Raw genomic sequence first — 15,805 nt, 5'->3', positions numbered from 1 at the left:
TACATTAGATGGGATATTAAACAGTGTTAATACAAAGACAAAAAATGAAACAGGACAGGAGATAGGTCACAGAGGGCTATAAAGGGGAGAGAAGGCAATGGGGATATTTATAATTGTATTTGGACATAACTTCAGATTTACAGAGAAGTATCAGTCTAGTATCCACAATGTATAAAAACTCCTACAACTTTCAACAATGATCCCCTTTCAAAACAAGCCCCAATTTTTAAAATGGGCACAAAAGCCAGCATGGAAGTGCATGCCTGTAATCCCAGCACATGGGAGACTGATAAGTTCCAGACCAGCCCAGGTTATACACAGTGAATTCAAGGCCAACTGAACTACACAGCAAAACCATCTCAAAAAAAAAAAAAAAAAAAAAAAAAAAAAAAAACTCAATCCAGCACTCCAAGAGGTAAGGAAAGAGGATTCCAAGTCCAAGTCCAGCCTGAGTAACTTAGCAACTTATTGAGACCCTATCTCAAATGAAAAAAAATAAACAGCCTGAGACCTGACTTCAATCCCTGAACCCATAAAGAGACACGAACAGACATTTCCATAAGCATATAAAAATACATTCAGTGTTGAGGATTGAGCTCAGTGGCATAGTGCCTGGCAAGCGTGGGGTCCTGAGTTCAATCCCCAGCAGCAAAACAAACAAATAAAAACACATTCAAAGCCAAGTGTGGTGGTACGTGCCTATAATTCCAGCACTCCTGGGAGAAGGAAGCAAGAACACCACAAGTTTGAGCCCAGCACAGACAACTTAGTGAGACCTTGTCTCAAAGTTTTTTTTAAATGGGGATGAAGTTCAATATGAAGTCCCTGTGGTCAATCTCCAGTACTACTTTTTTTTAAAAAATTCCTTATTAGAGAAATGAAAATCAAAACCACACAGAATTGTCACTACTCATTCATTATGATGTTCATCAAAAAAGAAAATAGCAAAATTTGGTGAACATATAGAGAAATTATAAGCCTCTCATAATATTGCTGGGAAATGTAAAATGGTTCACTGATTTACTGTAGAAAACAGTTTGGTGATTCCACAGAAAGCTAAACAGAATTACCACACAACGCAGCAATTCTACCTACAGGTATGTACCCAAAAGAATTGAAAACAAATATTCAAATATTTACACAGGAATGTTCAAGCAACACTATTCATAACAGCCAAAACGTGGAAACAATCCAAATGTCCATCCGTGGATAAGTGGATAAATGCATTATAGTATAAATCTGAATAATGTCTAATACTCCACACTTCAAGAAACGAACTGATACATGCTACTATATCAGTGTGCCCCAAAACCATTATGCTGAGTGAAAAAATATAACATTAAAGGTTATGATTCTATTTACATGAAATATATTTGAATATATTTGAAATATATTTAAATCCATAAACAGCAGATTGCGGTTCTTCCAGATAATATAAAAGAAAATAGCAACTGCTTAATAGGTATGAGGTTTCCTTTGGGGAGACGAAAATATTTGGAATAATCTAGAGATAGTGGTTACCCAACGCTGTATATTTAATACCACTGAGTTGTTTTAAAACTTAGTTTTGTATTAAGGTAATCTTCACCTCACACAAAGGAATGCATACTGTATGATTCCATTTATAGAAAGAACTAGAACAGGCAGACTGATATATGGGATCAGAGGTCAGAAGAGGCATTGTCTGGGGTGACAGGAACAAGGCACAAGAAGCCTTCTCGAGGGCTGGATTGTGATACTCACCCTGAGAAAATGCAGTTTAAATAGACTTTATAAGCTCTTACGTTCATTTTTTTCTCCATCAACTTTATCTTCAGGAGGCTCATAAAGGTATGTATCACCATTAGCACAGAGGAAGTAGAAAATAAGAAAGCAACAAATAAACCATGAAGAGCTACAAAAGCTAAGTGCTCTAGGGCCAGGATTTACCCTTGAGTAGAGAAAAATTATATGGGTATAAAAAATGAAGTAGGAGTCACTAGCAATAGACACAGAAAGCTTTCTGGGCAATTATCATAGATACAGCCACAAATATAATGTGTAAATCAAGGATTTTTTGTTTTATATGTTCTGCTACGAAGTAATGGAATCAAGATAAGATAAATGATGTTGAAAGTTAAACATTCTTTAGGAAGCTAGCAGAATTAATGTTGGAAATGAGTGCAACATGCTTGGACTTAAAGTACATATTTTTACCACAAACATTAAAAACAGTATTTTGCTCCTGGGACTAGAATTAAATAAAGGAACAATGTGGTTCAAGTTTATTTGGCTCATAAAGTATTTTGATCTGCTTTAGCTCCAGCTCAAAACTCTGGAGTGATATACTTTGGTGCTGGTTCAAATTGCTTCAATTGAGAGACTTCTTCAAAATTCTTTAGTGTAATATGAAATTCATTTTCAAAATAATGAACTAATACTTAAATCCAATTTCTATTTTTAAAACTAAATGAAAGATCATTCCAGTTTTACTCTTAGTTTTGGTAGATATCCTTGTTACAACAATTCACAGACCCGCCAGCATTAAACTAACATCAAATAATCCTTGGTCAAAGCTTCCTTGGTCCTCACAAGACAAAGTTAATATCTCTGTCCAAGACTAATTTTCAGATATACCTTAAACTGAAATATAGTGTTAGTTACACTCAAAAGATTCCACACTCCAGAGCCAGCTGTCACTCAGTCCTGGCAGACTGCAGACCTGAAAAAAATGCAAGTCCATTTAGCCAGATCTCTCTTTTTTTTTTTTTTTAAAGTGAAAAATCCACCAGAAAAGGAAAAATATGGAAACAAAGTCTTTGGGTGGAGGGGATGAAGGGAGGGCAGGGATATGGGGAAAAAATAAGAACATACATCATGTAAAGGTACAAGATCCTAATGACGAATGTAACTGTATTGAATACCTAAAATGTACCAATAAACTTAATGGAAAAAAAATTGAAAAATCCAGCTTTTTATATGAGTTTCATGATTTTTAAATGTTGACAAGAAATTCCAACCTTCAGAAACTAGTATGTGAGCCAATCATCACACATTTGTGAATTATCTTTTGCAATCGCAGGCCTACATCATTGTGCAAAGTTAAGGTCTCAATCTTCTGCAGATGCAAAATCTGAGCTTTCATAAATCTTCAGCTTTCCATACAAAACAAATTTTAGAAAAAAATAGTTCTTTGATACAAATGCTAGTTTTAAATTATCATTTCATCATTATGCTTACTTGAATATTTAAAACAGTGGATACATATTGCTATGTAAAACAGAAATATAATAATAAACACAAGATAAGAACTCACTTAACCTATGTTGTCATCTAATCACCATGTCAACTCACCTCTACCAAGAACAGCCAGATTAATAATCAGAAATGGCCTCATTTCTCTGACTATAACAAATACAATTCATAATACATGCTTTGCTTCCCCAAAACAAGTCAGGTGAGCTTTCTATATAAAATCTACAGAAAGGACAATGATAAAGTGTCATGGTATTTTTCTCAAATACTATTAGTTTGGACAACTGCATCTATAACTTTATCCAAAGGTGAACTGTCTTTATCAAGATGATCAAAGAAAATAAGGTACTGTTTTTGAAATTAGTTGTCTATAACAACAACAACAACAAAATGATGATAATGAATACAGAATACACATAAAGGTACATAGGAGGAGGTAAGGGACATCAATGGTTAGAGAACATGAAAAATTTTCAAAGAAATAAGCAACATTTATAAAAATAAAAGAAATAAAAACATTTAAAAATGAGGTTCTACCTATAAACTAGAGAACAAGCCCCCACAAAAGTTGGCTTTATGGTTGTGTTTTTTCTTTTGTTTTGCAGTTCTGGAGATTGAACCCGGGTCTTTCACACTAATCTACATCCCCGGCCCTTTTTTTTTTTTTTTCCCCTTGAGTCAGAGTTTTGCTAAATCACTAAATTGCCAAAGCTGGGCTCCAACTTGTAATCTTCCAGCTTGAGCCTCCCAGAGTGCTGAGATTACAGGTGTGGATCACCCTACATGGCTAACAGTTGGCTCTTGCGTCCTCAGTATGAACTTTAGTGACTTCAAAACCAAGGCATAAGGCACATGAAATAAAAGAAGTAATAAATTTTGACACAATTATGGCCTTCAGATGGAAAACATTCACAGGAAGAAAAATTCTTAGGTAATCATAGAAACAGTAACAAGAAAGTGCTATAGTTCGGTTGTGATTTGAGTACCCCCCCCCAAGGGTCCACTGCAACTGAATTCTTGGTTGGTAAGGTAGCAGGACTGAGAGGTGGTAAAACATTTGGGAAGGAAGCCCTACTGGGAGGTCCTTAGGTCATTGGGGTGAACCCTCAGAAGAGTGTTCTCATGGGACTTCTTAGTAGTTCTCAGAAAGCATTGCTATAAAAGCCTGCGTTTGGTCCCTCTCAGCTCCCTCTGCTTCCTGGGCTGAGATGTGGTCACTTGCTCCAACACATACTCCTACCACTGCTGCCTGCCCTTCACCAAATGAGGTCCTCACTAGAACTGAACCAATGCAGGTGCCATGACAATGAACCTCCAAATTTGTAGCTAAGTAAACTTTCTAAAGTTAGCTGTCATGCCAAGTATAGTGGCACGTTCCTGTAATCCTGGCACTTGGGAGGCTGAGGCAGGAATTGAGGCCTTCCTGGGATACATAGTGAATTGAACACCAGCCCAGAATACATAGTGAGACCCTGTCTCTTAGTAAACAAATAAAATAGATAAAGTTAGTTGTCTCAGATATTTCATTATATTGACAAAAACGCTGACCATTGCAGTAACCAACTTGTACTATTTACTCACACACTCATGAACATCATCATTAGTGGATCTGGGACTTGCCCCTGTCTTCTCTCCCAGCTTGCCTCTTTACTATCTCTCTGCATCTCTTTTAGGTGGATTTGAAGGGTATAAATCTACCAATTATGCTGCCCTTTGTTCAGTTCTGAATCAACAATGAAAAGAAGGTGAAACCAGGCAAAACTTTATTAGTAATAAGTTTTATTAAACTGTGTTAACCTCATTTTTCCATGACTAAATAAATGGAGAATGTGAACAATAACAGAGATCTGCAACATGGAAGTCACAAGAGAATTATGAATTTGTCTGAAATTTTGGTACAGGATTGTCCTAAAAAATCTGTTGTCATAGGACCACAGAAAACAAAGTAAAAAAAAAAAAAAACAAGCCAAAAACACAAGAGAATTGAATTTGTCTGAAATTTTGGTACAGGATTGTCCTAAAAAATCTGTTGTCATAGGACCACAGAAAACAAAGTAAAAAAAAAAAAAAACTAGATAGATAGTGCAATTTAATATCCAGTTGGCAAGCAATTGTGAACTACATTAAAATACTTGATATGAGCATATTGTAGCCAAAAACACAAGAAATATACAGTTCCCATATAGCAGAAGTGATTAATCATGATAAATTTTCTTAAATTAATTATGATTTATGGAAACCACCAGATATTTGCAGGTCACTGAAAACAAAACTGAGAAAATCTACTTTCATCCATGTGTTGATATAAAGGCATATGAATACATTAAAATACTTGATATGAGCATATTGTAGCCAAAAACACAAGAAATATACAGTTCCCATATAGCAGAAGTGATTAATCATGATAAATTTTCTTAAATTAATTATGATTTATGGAAACCACCAGATATTTGCAGGTCACTGAAAACAAAACTGAGAAAATCTACTTTCATCCATGTGTTGATATAAAGGCATATGAAATTATTCCACAGTGGTGCTACTTGTTCTTTAAATCTGTCATGCAGGAACATTTTCACCAAAATACTAAGCAATTATAAATAATTAAGACACACTTTACAGAGATACATACTATTAATTATGTTTGGGTAGTTAGCCAATTATTACATTTATAAATACTAGAAAGTTCAAGATTTAATGGACTTTAACTAATAAAGTTCAGCAGAGTTAGCCAGAAAATATTTTTATTAGGCCCAAATGAAGTATCTTTCATTCATTAATACGGAACCACAGGGCATACTCAGAAATCAGAGGCTCAATTATCTAAAAAGGGTTCCTAAGGAAATAAGAAACTTTCCATTTCATTCTATAACTGCTCCTTAACAACAGAAAGTATTCTTTTCCTTTTGGCATTCTCTCTTTTTTCTCTTCCTCAGAACATATTTACAGATGCACTGGCTGCTTTACAGACATGCTAAAAGTTCTTGCTGTGGTTGATCAAAGTTGGAATGCCTGGGGAAATTACTCAACCTAGACAGCCGGGAATTGTATCGAGCCAAGTAGTTACTGTGCTGTACTTTTAACATGTGTTAAAGTAATATTTTAGCTATTCTGAATGTAAGTTGACAGAACATTTGTTTGCATCACACTCTGTGAACACTTGAGTCAAACACAGTATGTTGAATACCATGTTTTAATATCTGTGAGTTCATTTTTTAACTGTTCAATTACATAAAAGAAAACATACTTTATTTAAAAACTTACAGAACAGCACATATACTAACAAAACCTTTCTATGATCTTTCTAAGATCTTTCTAAGATCCTCTGAACATGTGAGAAAAAAATGAAACAAATGTTGATATTTGTTCATTACACCTGCATTGTTGATCTGGCATAAAATACGCTATCAAAAAACAGAACCACAGGGGCCGGGGATTTAGCTCAGCAGTTCAGTGGCCTGCCTTGCAAGTGCAAGGACCTGAGTTCAATCCCTGGTACCAAAAAATAAACAAACAAAAAAAAACAGAACCACATTTTTTCTTTATTACTGAAAATATATTAATAAAAAAGCACCGCTTATCTCCTTTCTATTATTAAATGGCCCAATTTACAAACAAATGTGATATAAGAAAAAAAAATGACATCGCAGTAGTTTATTTTCGGTTTTTACATTGAAAGTCACAGAACTGCTATACAAAGAGTTACTTGTCAAACTGAACACAAATCTCTAAAATAAAATATTGGCTTCAAGAGACTTCCACATTTGAAATAATTTTAAAGTTTGTTTTAGTTGGATTCTTTATGACATCCAGGAAGAAGTTAGCATACACAGTACCTGAAATTGTCCTTTCCACATGAGCTACAATAGAAAAGACAAATGTAGCTATTCTCCAGTATTGCTAAATTTGGCAGCCACTTATATTTCTCTTCAACCTAAATAAATAATTGCTCCGTTTAACCATGTTGACAATAATATGAAAATATCACTCAAAAAGATCCTAACACTCCATGGAATTACAATGATTTAAACCATCCTTCTATCATATGACATGGTCAGAATGGATATTACTTTTAAATCCTCTAAAAACTATGCTTCTTTTTATTAAAAAGATTTCCAACCCACTAGAAAATGTTGCTAACATCTGCACATAACTCTAGAAGGAAACATAAATGACTTCCTCACTCTGAATTTTCCATGAAGCCTAATGTGTTACAGTGTTGATACCCTATGCTAAGTATATGCATGTCATGAGCTGTCAGAAAATATGTGCACCATGAAGGCAACTGGATCCTGAGAGAATGACCGCCAGTAAAAATTCCCTGGTGGTAGGAATGCCCAAAAATCTTCTGTCAACTGGGATGTCTAGAACTCAATTGTAAATTGTTTTTCTAATAGTGATACACAATCCTTGATTATTCTAACACAGGCTAAAGTCTGCTACCAACATAAAAATCAGGTGGATAGCTAGACAAAGAGATGCACAAACACAAATAGAAAAAAAATTAAGCAATTTTTTATTTAATTATTAAAAATTATTCTTAAGAGTTTCTTCCTCATTCTTTTCCAGATTCTGAATAAAGACCTGGACTTGAGAGATGTACAAAGTTTAAAAACCAAAAGGCAGTCTTTAAACATCATAGTAATAGCCTGTGATTTTGCTTAACACAAAAATCTTAAGTTCCTTCATTATCAAGAACAAAACAACATCAAAAAAGTAGCTGTTAGACTATCAAATTGATGTCTCAAGTGATGTAGATCCAAGGAAACACAAATACAAAGAGAATGATTTTAAAAATCACAACATTATAAATCCTAAGACCAATAAATCTAAATAAATCCCTTTTGTGTGGTATCACTATGAATACAGAACTAAGTAATATTATACTCTGGAAAGTCCAACAGTCTGAACTGCTTACAAATAGTTAAATCACAGGATTGTCACTGCCTCTACCATACTACCATTTTTTGCTTTACACAACTCAAACTAAATTCCAAAATGTAGTATATTCTTGAAAGTAACAACTCCCAGAGTAAACAAAAGCTCACACAGAAAGCTACATGTTCCTTGGGAACTACTAAGTCTGGTCTTAGACCCATCTCCTACCAGATACAGCCAAGATGAATACATTTGATGAAGCCCACAGAGATCATCAAGAAAGGGCTAGGAAACACCAAATAACTTTATCAGCCCATCAGTACAAAGTAAAGCACAACAAGCTCTGTACTTGAGTGTTTTCACTTGGTCAAAAGATAATACCGGGTTTGGGTGCACTGCAAAACTAATCTGAAATACAATAACTGATTCTTTTTTCTCTTTATTCTTAAAAAAATAAAAAGGGAAAGTCACTGCTTTTCCACAAAGCAGGTACTTTGTGCTAGAAAGCACATTTCATTTCTGCTCCTAGAAGAAGAGCAGATGTATCTAACATGTAAACACAATCAGTAAGTTACAAGTTGCCCCTTAGTACTAAAGGCAAGAATCAGCATAAGTACTCAAAAAAAAAGTGTTTTAAAAAAGCATAACTTACTTTTACTGTCCCAGGCTAACTGGCTCTGTCTGGTGCTTCTTTGTCTGCATATGGCCACCCACAGCCTGTCTTCTAATTAAATCAATGCTCTAGCAGCAGAACAAGCAAACAAGTTGCCTCCCATCTGCGCACAACTCTTTAGGACACATTTCCCTTGGTCAGATGATGGAAATTCTTGGGAGAGGTGATTTTCTCTGCCTCTTCACAAGAAGAACATGGACACTGGCTGGATGCAACTCCATGAAGTGTAACTGTGTGTTATACACCTCAAAAAATAAAAAATGCAGAGAAACATAAAGACTCCATAAAAAGCTGGAATGCACAGAAATACTGAAGTGCCACTGGAAATACTGCTAAACAGACAGGCAAAGAGAGTCTCTGAAATAATCAACATCAACTTTTTTTTTTAAAGGGGAAAAAAGAGTATCTAAAGTCAAAACTCGAATTTCATGCAATGAAAACATTATAAGTACTAAAAACGAAAAAAGGTGAATCCTCTACTTCACATGCACAAAAGTAGGATTGCCCACCCTATTATAAATACATAAAGATGTTATCAAAGGAAGACCACACTGAGGTGTTCAAGGGTTCCCAACCTAAAACTAGATTCACCAGCCACATTAAAATTTCTGGGCAGTTACATGTAGGTGAACTAAGTGCAGCAAAATGAATCTAAAATGTATTCAGCTCTGTGAGGTGGACAGGGAGGGAGCAAGGGATCACTGAAATACTCAGTAACTCACTGCTAATGAAATGATTTTTGCAAACAAAAGTTGTGCAGCAGAATGGATATACTCATTTATTTACATAATTTTTAACTTTCAAAGTAAACAGAAATGACCTTAACACAGATGCCCCCTCTTCACTGCAATTAAAACCAAACTGAAGAAAGGCAGGAAACAGGGTAGCATAAAGGATTTGCTCCCAGAGGAATCCACAATCAAACTTGCTATAAGTTTGGTGAGCAAAGAGGGACGATATCAGCCCTCCTCAATGTCCCCTTCCTATGTATGACCATAGGCCAGCAGCAAGCCACACCATCCCCATGACCACTAATTATTTCAAGGACTACCAGGCTATAGGTAGTGTCTCTATCCCACTGAGGTACACACAGTCACAGATATAAATACAAATACCAGGGGAGGAGTATGGCCAATTCCTGCAACTGAACAGAGGCCTGGGCTAGGGCCCATCTACAACTGACTACTCAACAGTGATCAACATCCTGGAGATTCTGCTTAAAGAAATGTATGTGGAGCTGGCTGTGCATACAAGAGAATACAGAGATACACACAAATAAACAGCCATATTATATCCATATTATATTTTTTAAAAAGGAAATATACATTAATGCATATACCCACTTTCTTTCTCTTATCCCAAAACATCAGTGATCTGGATGTTGCTCCTCAATGGACATTTCTTAGGGTTCATAAGCAAACAATATATCAGGTTATATAAAGATCCACAGACAATGGATGCAGAATGATAAAAAAAAATATGCCCAATATAAGCTCTATAAACACAAAAGCATTTTGACAGTAAATTAGTTTTAAGCATGAATTACCACCTCTCTTGACCACAAGGAGGCTTAAAGGATGAATCAAATCAGTGTATAGTTCAATAAATCTCCTTTTGGTCTTCTGTTTGCATTACTAGGGATAGAACCCAGGATTTTGTATATGCTTAGCATGTGCTCTCCCACTGAGCTATATCCTCAGCCTAACAGAACATATTTAAGAAAGGAGCCTCTGAAATTTGACCTTCACTATGTGAAATTTAAAAGCTAGTCCTATTTAGTGTGCAGGGTTTTATATATCGTATTAACCAGTTTCAAAATGAATTGACCAGAATTTCCCAACGGTTACAAGATCTTCAAAATCTCTACCAGACTCATCAGTTTTCTAGCACAAAATTCAAAACAACCTCCCACAAGTTCGCCATTCATATTTCACCTATTATTCTTTATTAAGCCTTTTTAAACCAGATTTTTTTTAGAAAAACATCAATGTGCAAAAGGAGTTTTTTTGTTAAGAATGGTTCATTTTCAGTCCAAATCCATGAAACACTTTTTACTTTAGGACCAATCCTAACAAAAATGGTGGCATCATGACTCACCTACATCCATATCCAATTTCCTCAAAGAAATTCACATCAGAAGCTATATCATGTGAAATATGCAATATTATAGTCTGGAATTTTAAATCGACCATCACTATCAAAACCAAAACTATTTCAAAAGCAGCCAAGAAATCAACTGCATTCCAAATGTGCAGTTCCAGATGTAAAGACCAAATTGTTTCAAACATTAGTCTTCGCTGTTGAGGGAAACCAGAGTTGTACTACCCAATCAATAAAATTCACTTCCTAATCACTTCTCTGCCTTTTGGCTAAGATCAATTGTAATAGAATTCACTTCCTCATCAGTTTTAAGGATAATCTATAAAAGGTATAGAAAGCAATGGACCTAAACCAACATTAGGTCACTAAACAATCATTTATAAATCGACCTTTCCATTCCCTTTTTCATATTTTGAAGACAACAAAATGCACAGTGGAGTCATACCATTTTCATTTAAATACTGCAGAACATCTCTGTTACAGGAGTGGTCACGTTCCCTCCCAAACCTTAAAGGGAGAAGCTGATCAGATTAAAGTTTGGACTTATTAATAGGTTTGGTCTACCCCTGCTCTATCTAAATGAAGAAAACACCCCCTCTGGTGCACAGAAGTGGTAGTCTTAGGATAAAAACACATGTGGACAAGAAAAATGATCACTGATTTCTAAGCAAAGCCAAAAATCAACCGGCATAAATTTTATGTGAAAATTTTGATTTCACCTTGTCTCTTCCTCCTCTACTGCATCAAATTGAGATCAGTGTATTTTGCACTATTTGGGAAAGTATGAATTGGTTTTTTGAGACAGTGTCTCACTATGTAGTTGAGACTGACCTGAAACTCACTATGTAGCCCAGGCTGGTCTCAAACTCACAGCAATCCTCCTGCCACAGCCTCCCGAGTGCTGGGATTACAGGTACGTGCCACCACGCCCGGCAACATTTATTTTTAAATACAAGGCCAAATACCCTTTCTAGCCAATAATGACTATTAAACCATATCAGTCATTTCAACCCACAATTAGTCATGTTCAAGGAATTCACACCAATTTCAGCATCTGCTAAAGTAATAAAATAAGAAGCAAGTTTAAATAATATTTCTTCAATCAAAAGTATATCCCAAAGTCAAATGGGGAAGATATGACTGTCCAGATCTGCTCAATAATTAGGACAAAACTTAACAAATCAACCAAAATTAAAGATAAGTATTTACTATAAAATTAAATATAAAACAGCACTTTTCAGAAGACCAAAAGAACTCATTATTGTTATTTATATTCTTTTAAGTACATATTAGAATCCGGGTTTCTTGTATCCTTCCATTGACCTATATTGTACTGCTTCTTCAACTGAACTCTTAAGTGAAAGCTATCCTGGCTTAATGGGATAAACCCCAATCATGTAAAGTGACAGAAAATATAGGATGCAGTATAAACAGACTTCCAATATAATTGTTAAGATTCAGAAAAATTCTTCCAGTTAGTGTAGACTTGGCCTTTGACCACTAACCTACATTAAGATATTATAGAAAAAATAAATTGTTAAAAATAATTAATTGAAATTCTTTCCCCATTTAGTAAAACTTAAAGGGTGAGAGGAGGACACTAACCTCACAGGAGAGTATCCTATCCTACCATCATCCTTATGACTTATTCCAATCAAAAATAGAACACACTTTTTCTAAATTCATAATTACTCTCTCAAAATATTAGAGGTACTCCTTCAAAACTATAACTCCTATTTACTTAATCACAGAACTTATTCTAAAATGTACCTTTACATATACATAAGTAATCCCTTTAAGAGTAGAGGAAAATGTCGCAAGCCCAAGGACATGAGTTCGATCCCTGGTAACCAAAAAAAGAGTAGAAGAAAATAGAATCAAATATTCAACATGATATAACTTGAGAAAATTAGTTATTCTAAGATTTTTTTAATTTAATTTACTCTCTTTTATCTCCATAGTTGCCATTACAGTGTATCCCCAGCCACCCATTAACCTTGACCCATACCAACTGAATGTACTGATAACCTCAGGACATCATCTTCTGTGCAAAGAAGAATCCTTTTCAATTAATGATTGAAGCAGGTTAGACAAAGCCATCCCTATATGTGGTTTGACTAAAGGAAAGATTTGAGAGTAAGTACATCAAACATCTTTCTATCTGGGTGTGGTGGCATACACCTGTATATCTAGTACTCTGGGAGTCTGAGCCAGAAAAATCACAAGTTTGAGCCCAGCCTGAGTAATTCAGCAACTTAATGAGACCATCTCAAAATGAAAAATAAGAAAAGGGCTCAAGGCGTAGCACAACTAGAACCCCCCTTGGTTCAATCCCCAGTACCAAAAAAAAAAAAAAAAAAAAAAATATCTAAGATAGTCTTCTGTGACTTTTCAGTCATAGAAGTATATAATTAATCTCTGACATTGTAAAACTTAAAATCAATACTTAGTATAAATATCTCCTCATACCTATCATTTCCAAAGCACCTCATAACTAATAACTGCTAAGTTATAGAGCACTTACGCTGTACCATACAGATAGGCATGTATTAACTCTAATCTTCATAATTGTGTGAAGTAGGAATTATTACTATCCTTATATTAAAAATTAGCAAAATAATTCAAGGACAGGCTGTAAAGCAGCCAAAAACATGTCTAATGATTAGTAGAGCTGTCATAAGATGCATCGGTCACAATATGAAGGCACCACAATCTGCATGTTAGATGCTCCAAGGACAATAACACCAATGCCCACCTAACCTGTTCACCTGCCTTAACAACATCAAGATTAAATTCAAGGTGCTACTAAGAGAGATTAAAATCTACAAAGCAATGTCAAAATGGCAGCTCCCAATTAAGCAGTGATGGTATACACAGAAAACGTGTAGGACTTAGCAACTTTTACAGGCAAAAGCATGTGAATAACACTCTGATATAGAAACCTAAACAAAGAATCTCCATCCAGTCAAACTGGGAATCTATAACTATCACTTCCCTTATCCTTACTACTGTTTTATCTTCATGTCTTACAACTTCTTCAAGTACTCTTCTTATCCAGAAAAATATTTCTCCACAATAATCTTGCCAACTGATTGAAACGAATATATATTCTCCAAGTTGGAGTCTTCCAAAGGCCTCAACAGCTGCTCAATAAACTCATCAAAGTTCCACATAAAGAGAACTGAGAAACCCTCAGTCTGTAATATAGAGACTTACAGCAACTTGAGAGCCTCTCCACTCAATTCCTCAATGTCTATTATAATGCATATGAACCGATTTCCCAAGACTGATGTAATTATAATGTATTATAAACATATGCCAATAAAAAAGAAATAAAAACAAAAACACCTATTGACAAGACTAGCAATCATACTAGATTAAGGGCACCTCACAGTATAGAGCTTCAGCATAGGTATCCAACTGTTAGGTTTGTAATAAAACCTGTCCTAGACTTAGTGAGTTGGAATTTTTGTCTGTTAAACAACAAAACACATTATCACTTTTGGGGAGTCAATGTTGAAATTTTCCTACTGGAAATAGTGAGGGAATTTATAGATACAAGCACCATTATCTTTTCTATTCATGAATCTCACAAAAGCAAGGGAGAAAAAGAATCAGTAACTTGCATACATTACTCAGAATAGTTCCAGTGAAAACAATCTAACACAATATCATAGCCTTCTTCATGGTTGATTAATTCAACAGTTTCATGTCATCTAAGAACAAGGAACATAAACTCTAAAATATAAACAGAAATAAAATACCTCAAGTACCACAAGAGCCGCAGTTACTGCATCTGTCGCCAGAGCACCAGACTGTAGCTTCTCAATTGCCTACAAAGCCAAGGACAGAAATTATTCATTGTAAAAAAATCACAATCTCTTAAACATACTCATAAACTTTCCAAAGCCTTAAAAAACTGTAATGTCTGAGTCAGTAAAAATTGATTACTAAGTCTATTCCATAGTTCAAGATTATGTTATTCGGATTAAAAATAAGTAGTATTGATATGATATCAACTTATGATACCGTTCACTTAAAATTATCTAAATCAAAATAATAAATAAAATCTAACCACTAAATGGAACAAGCTAGGAACTTTGTAAAAGGGCATCACTAATCACAACACAATTCAAAATAGCCACAGAAAGTGTATGTATTCATTTTGGTTAAAATATCCTGACAATTCATATTCTATATATATAACTGAATCTTAATAATTTCACCACCCTTACTACTCTCCCCACCTAAACCTATTAAAGTGTTTCTCAGTCACAAACATCAGATGGAAATATATATTTTATTTGACAAAAATATTTTTGATTTCCATCACAATAAATCATATTTTTTGTAACATAAACTACAGAGAATAAAAGTCAACAAAAATCACCTTGATTTTTTGGTCATAAACAAGGAAAGAAAAGGAAAACTGATTTCTAAGTGAAGTATTAAAAGTCCAAATTAATTACCAAGGAGAAAGCTCAAAAACAAAGAATTGTATTTTTCACTTAATTTTTTTTTTTTTTATTGAGTTTATTGGTACATTTAGGGATACAGTACAGTTACATTTATTGTTGGGATCATGTACCTTTACATGGCAAGTCTTGATTCTCATTTTTTTCCCCTTACCTCTGCCCTCCCTTCACCCCCTCCTCCCCTCCCCATCTACAAACACTTTATTTTCATCTTTTCATTCTCTCACATTTTTTTCTTTTCCCTTTTTGTTCTTCCCCTACGTATCACACCTTCCCTACACCTTTAGCTCCTTTCCTCCCATTTCTAAATGTCAGTAATCTTATTAGAATCTTATGCATTGTTGCAGAATATTCACACCAGGGAAACTATTTGGTATTTACACATGTGGGACTTATTTATTTCACTTAGGAGTATATCTTCAATATGTATCCATTTTCCTATGAATGA

At 34.8% G+C, this 15,805-nt stretch overlaps 1 protein-coding gene across 1 annotated transcript in view; it reads right to left on the bottom strand.

The window, feature by feature from the left end:
* Window positions 1–15,805, bottom strand: part of Tasp1 (taspase 1) — a 226,943-nt gene that overhangs the window by 199,545 nt on the left and 11,593 nt on the right. The window contains exon 4 of the mRNA XM_010634096.2: window positions 14,647–14,715. Coding sequence (XP_010632398.1) covers window positions 14,647–14,715 — 69 coding nt within the window. The remainder of the gene's footprint in view (window positions 1–14,646; window positions 14,716–15,805) is intronic.

This window comes from Fukomys damarensis, unplaced genomic scaffold (genome assembly GCF_012274545.1).
Source record: "Fukomys damarensis isolate Sample0158 unplaced genomic scaffold, DMR_v1.0_HiC HiC_scaffold_7, whole genome shotgun sequence".
Lineage (NCBI taxonomy): Eukaryota > Metazoa > Chordata > Mammalia > Rodentia > Bathyergidae > Fukomys > Fukomys damarensis.
This window is presented reverse-complemented; position numbering and strand designations above follow the sequence as displayed.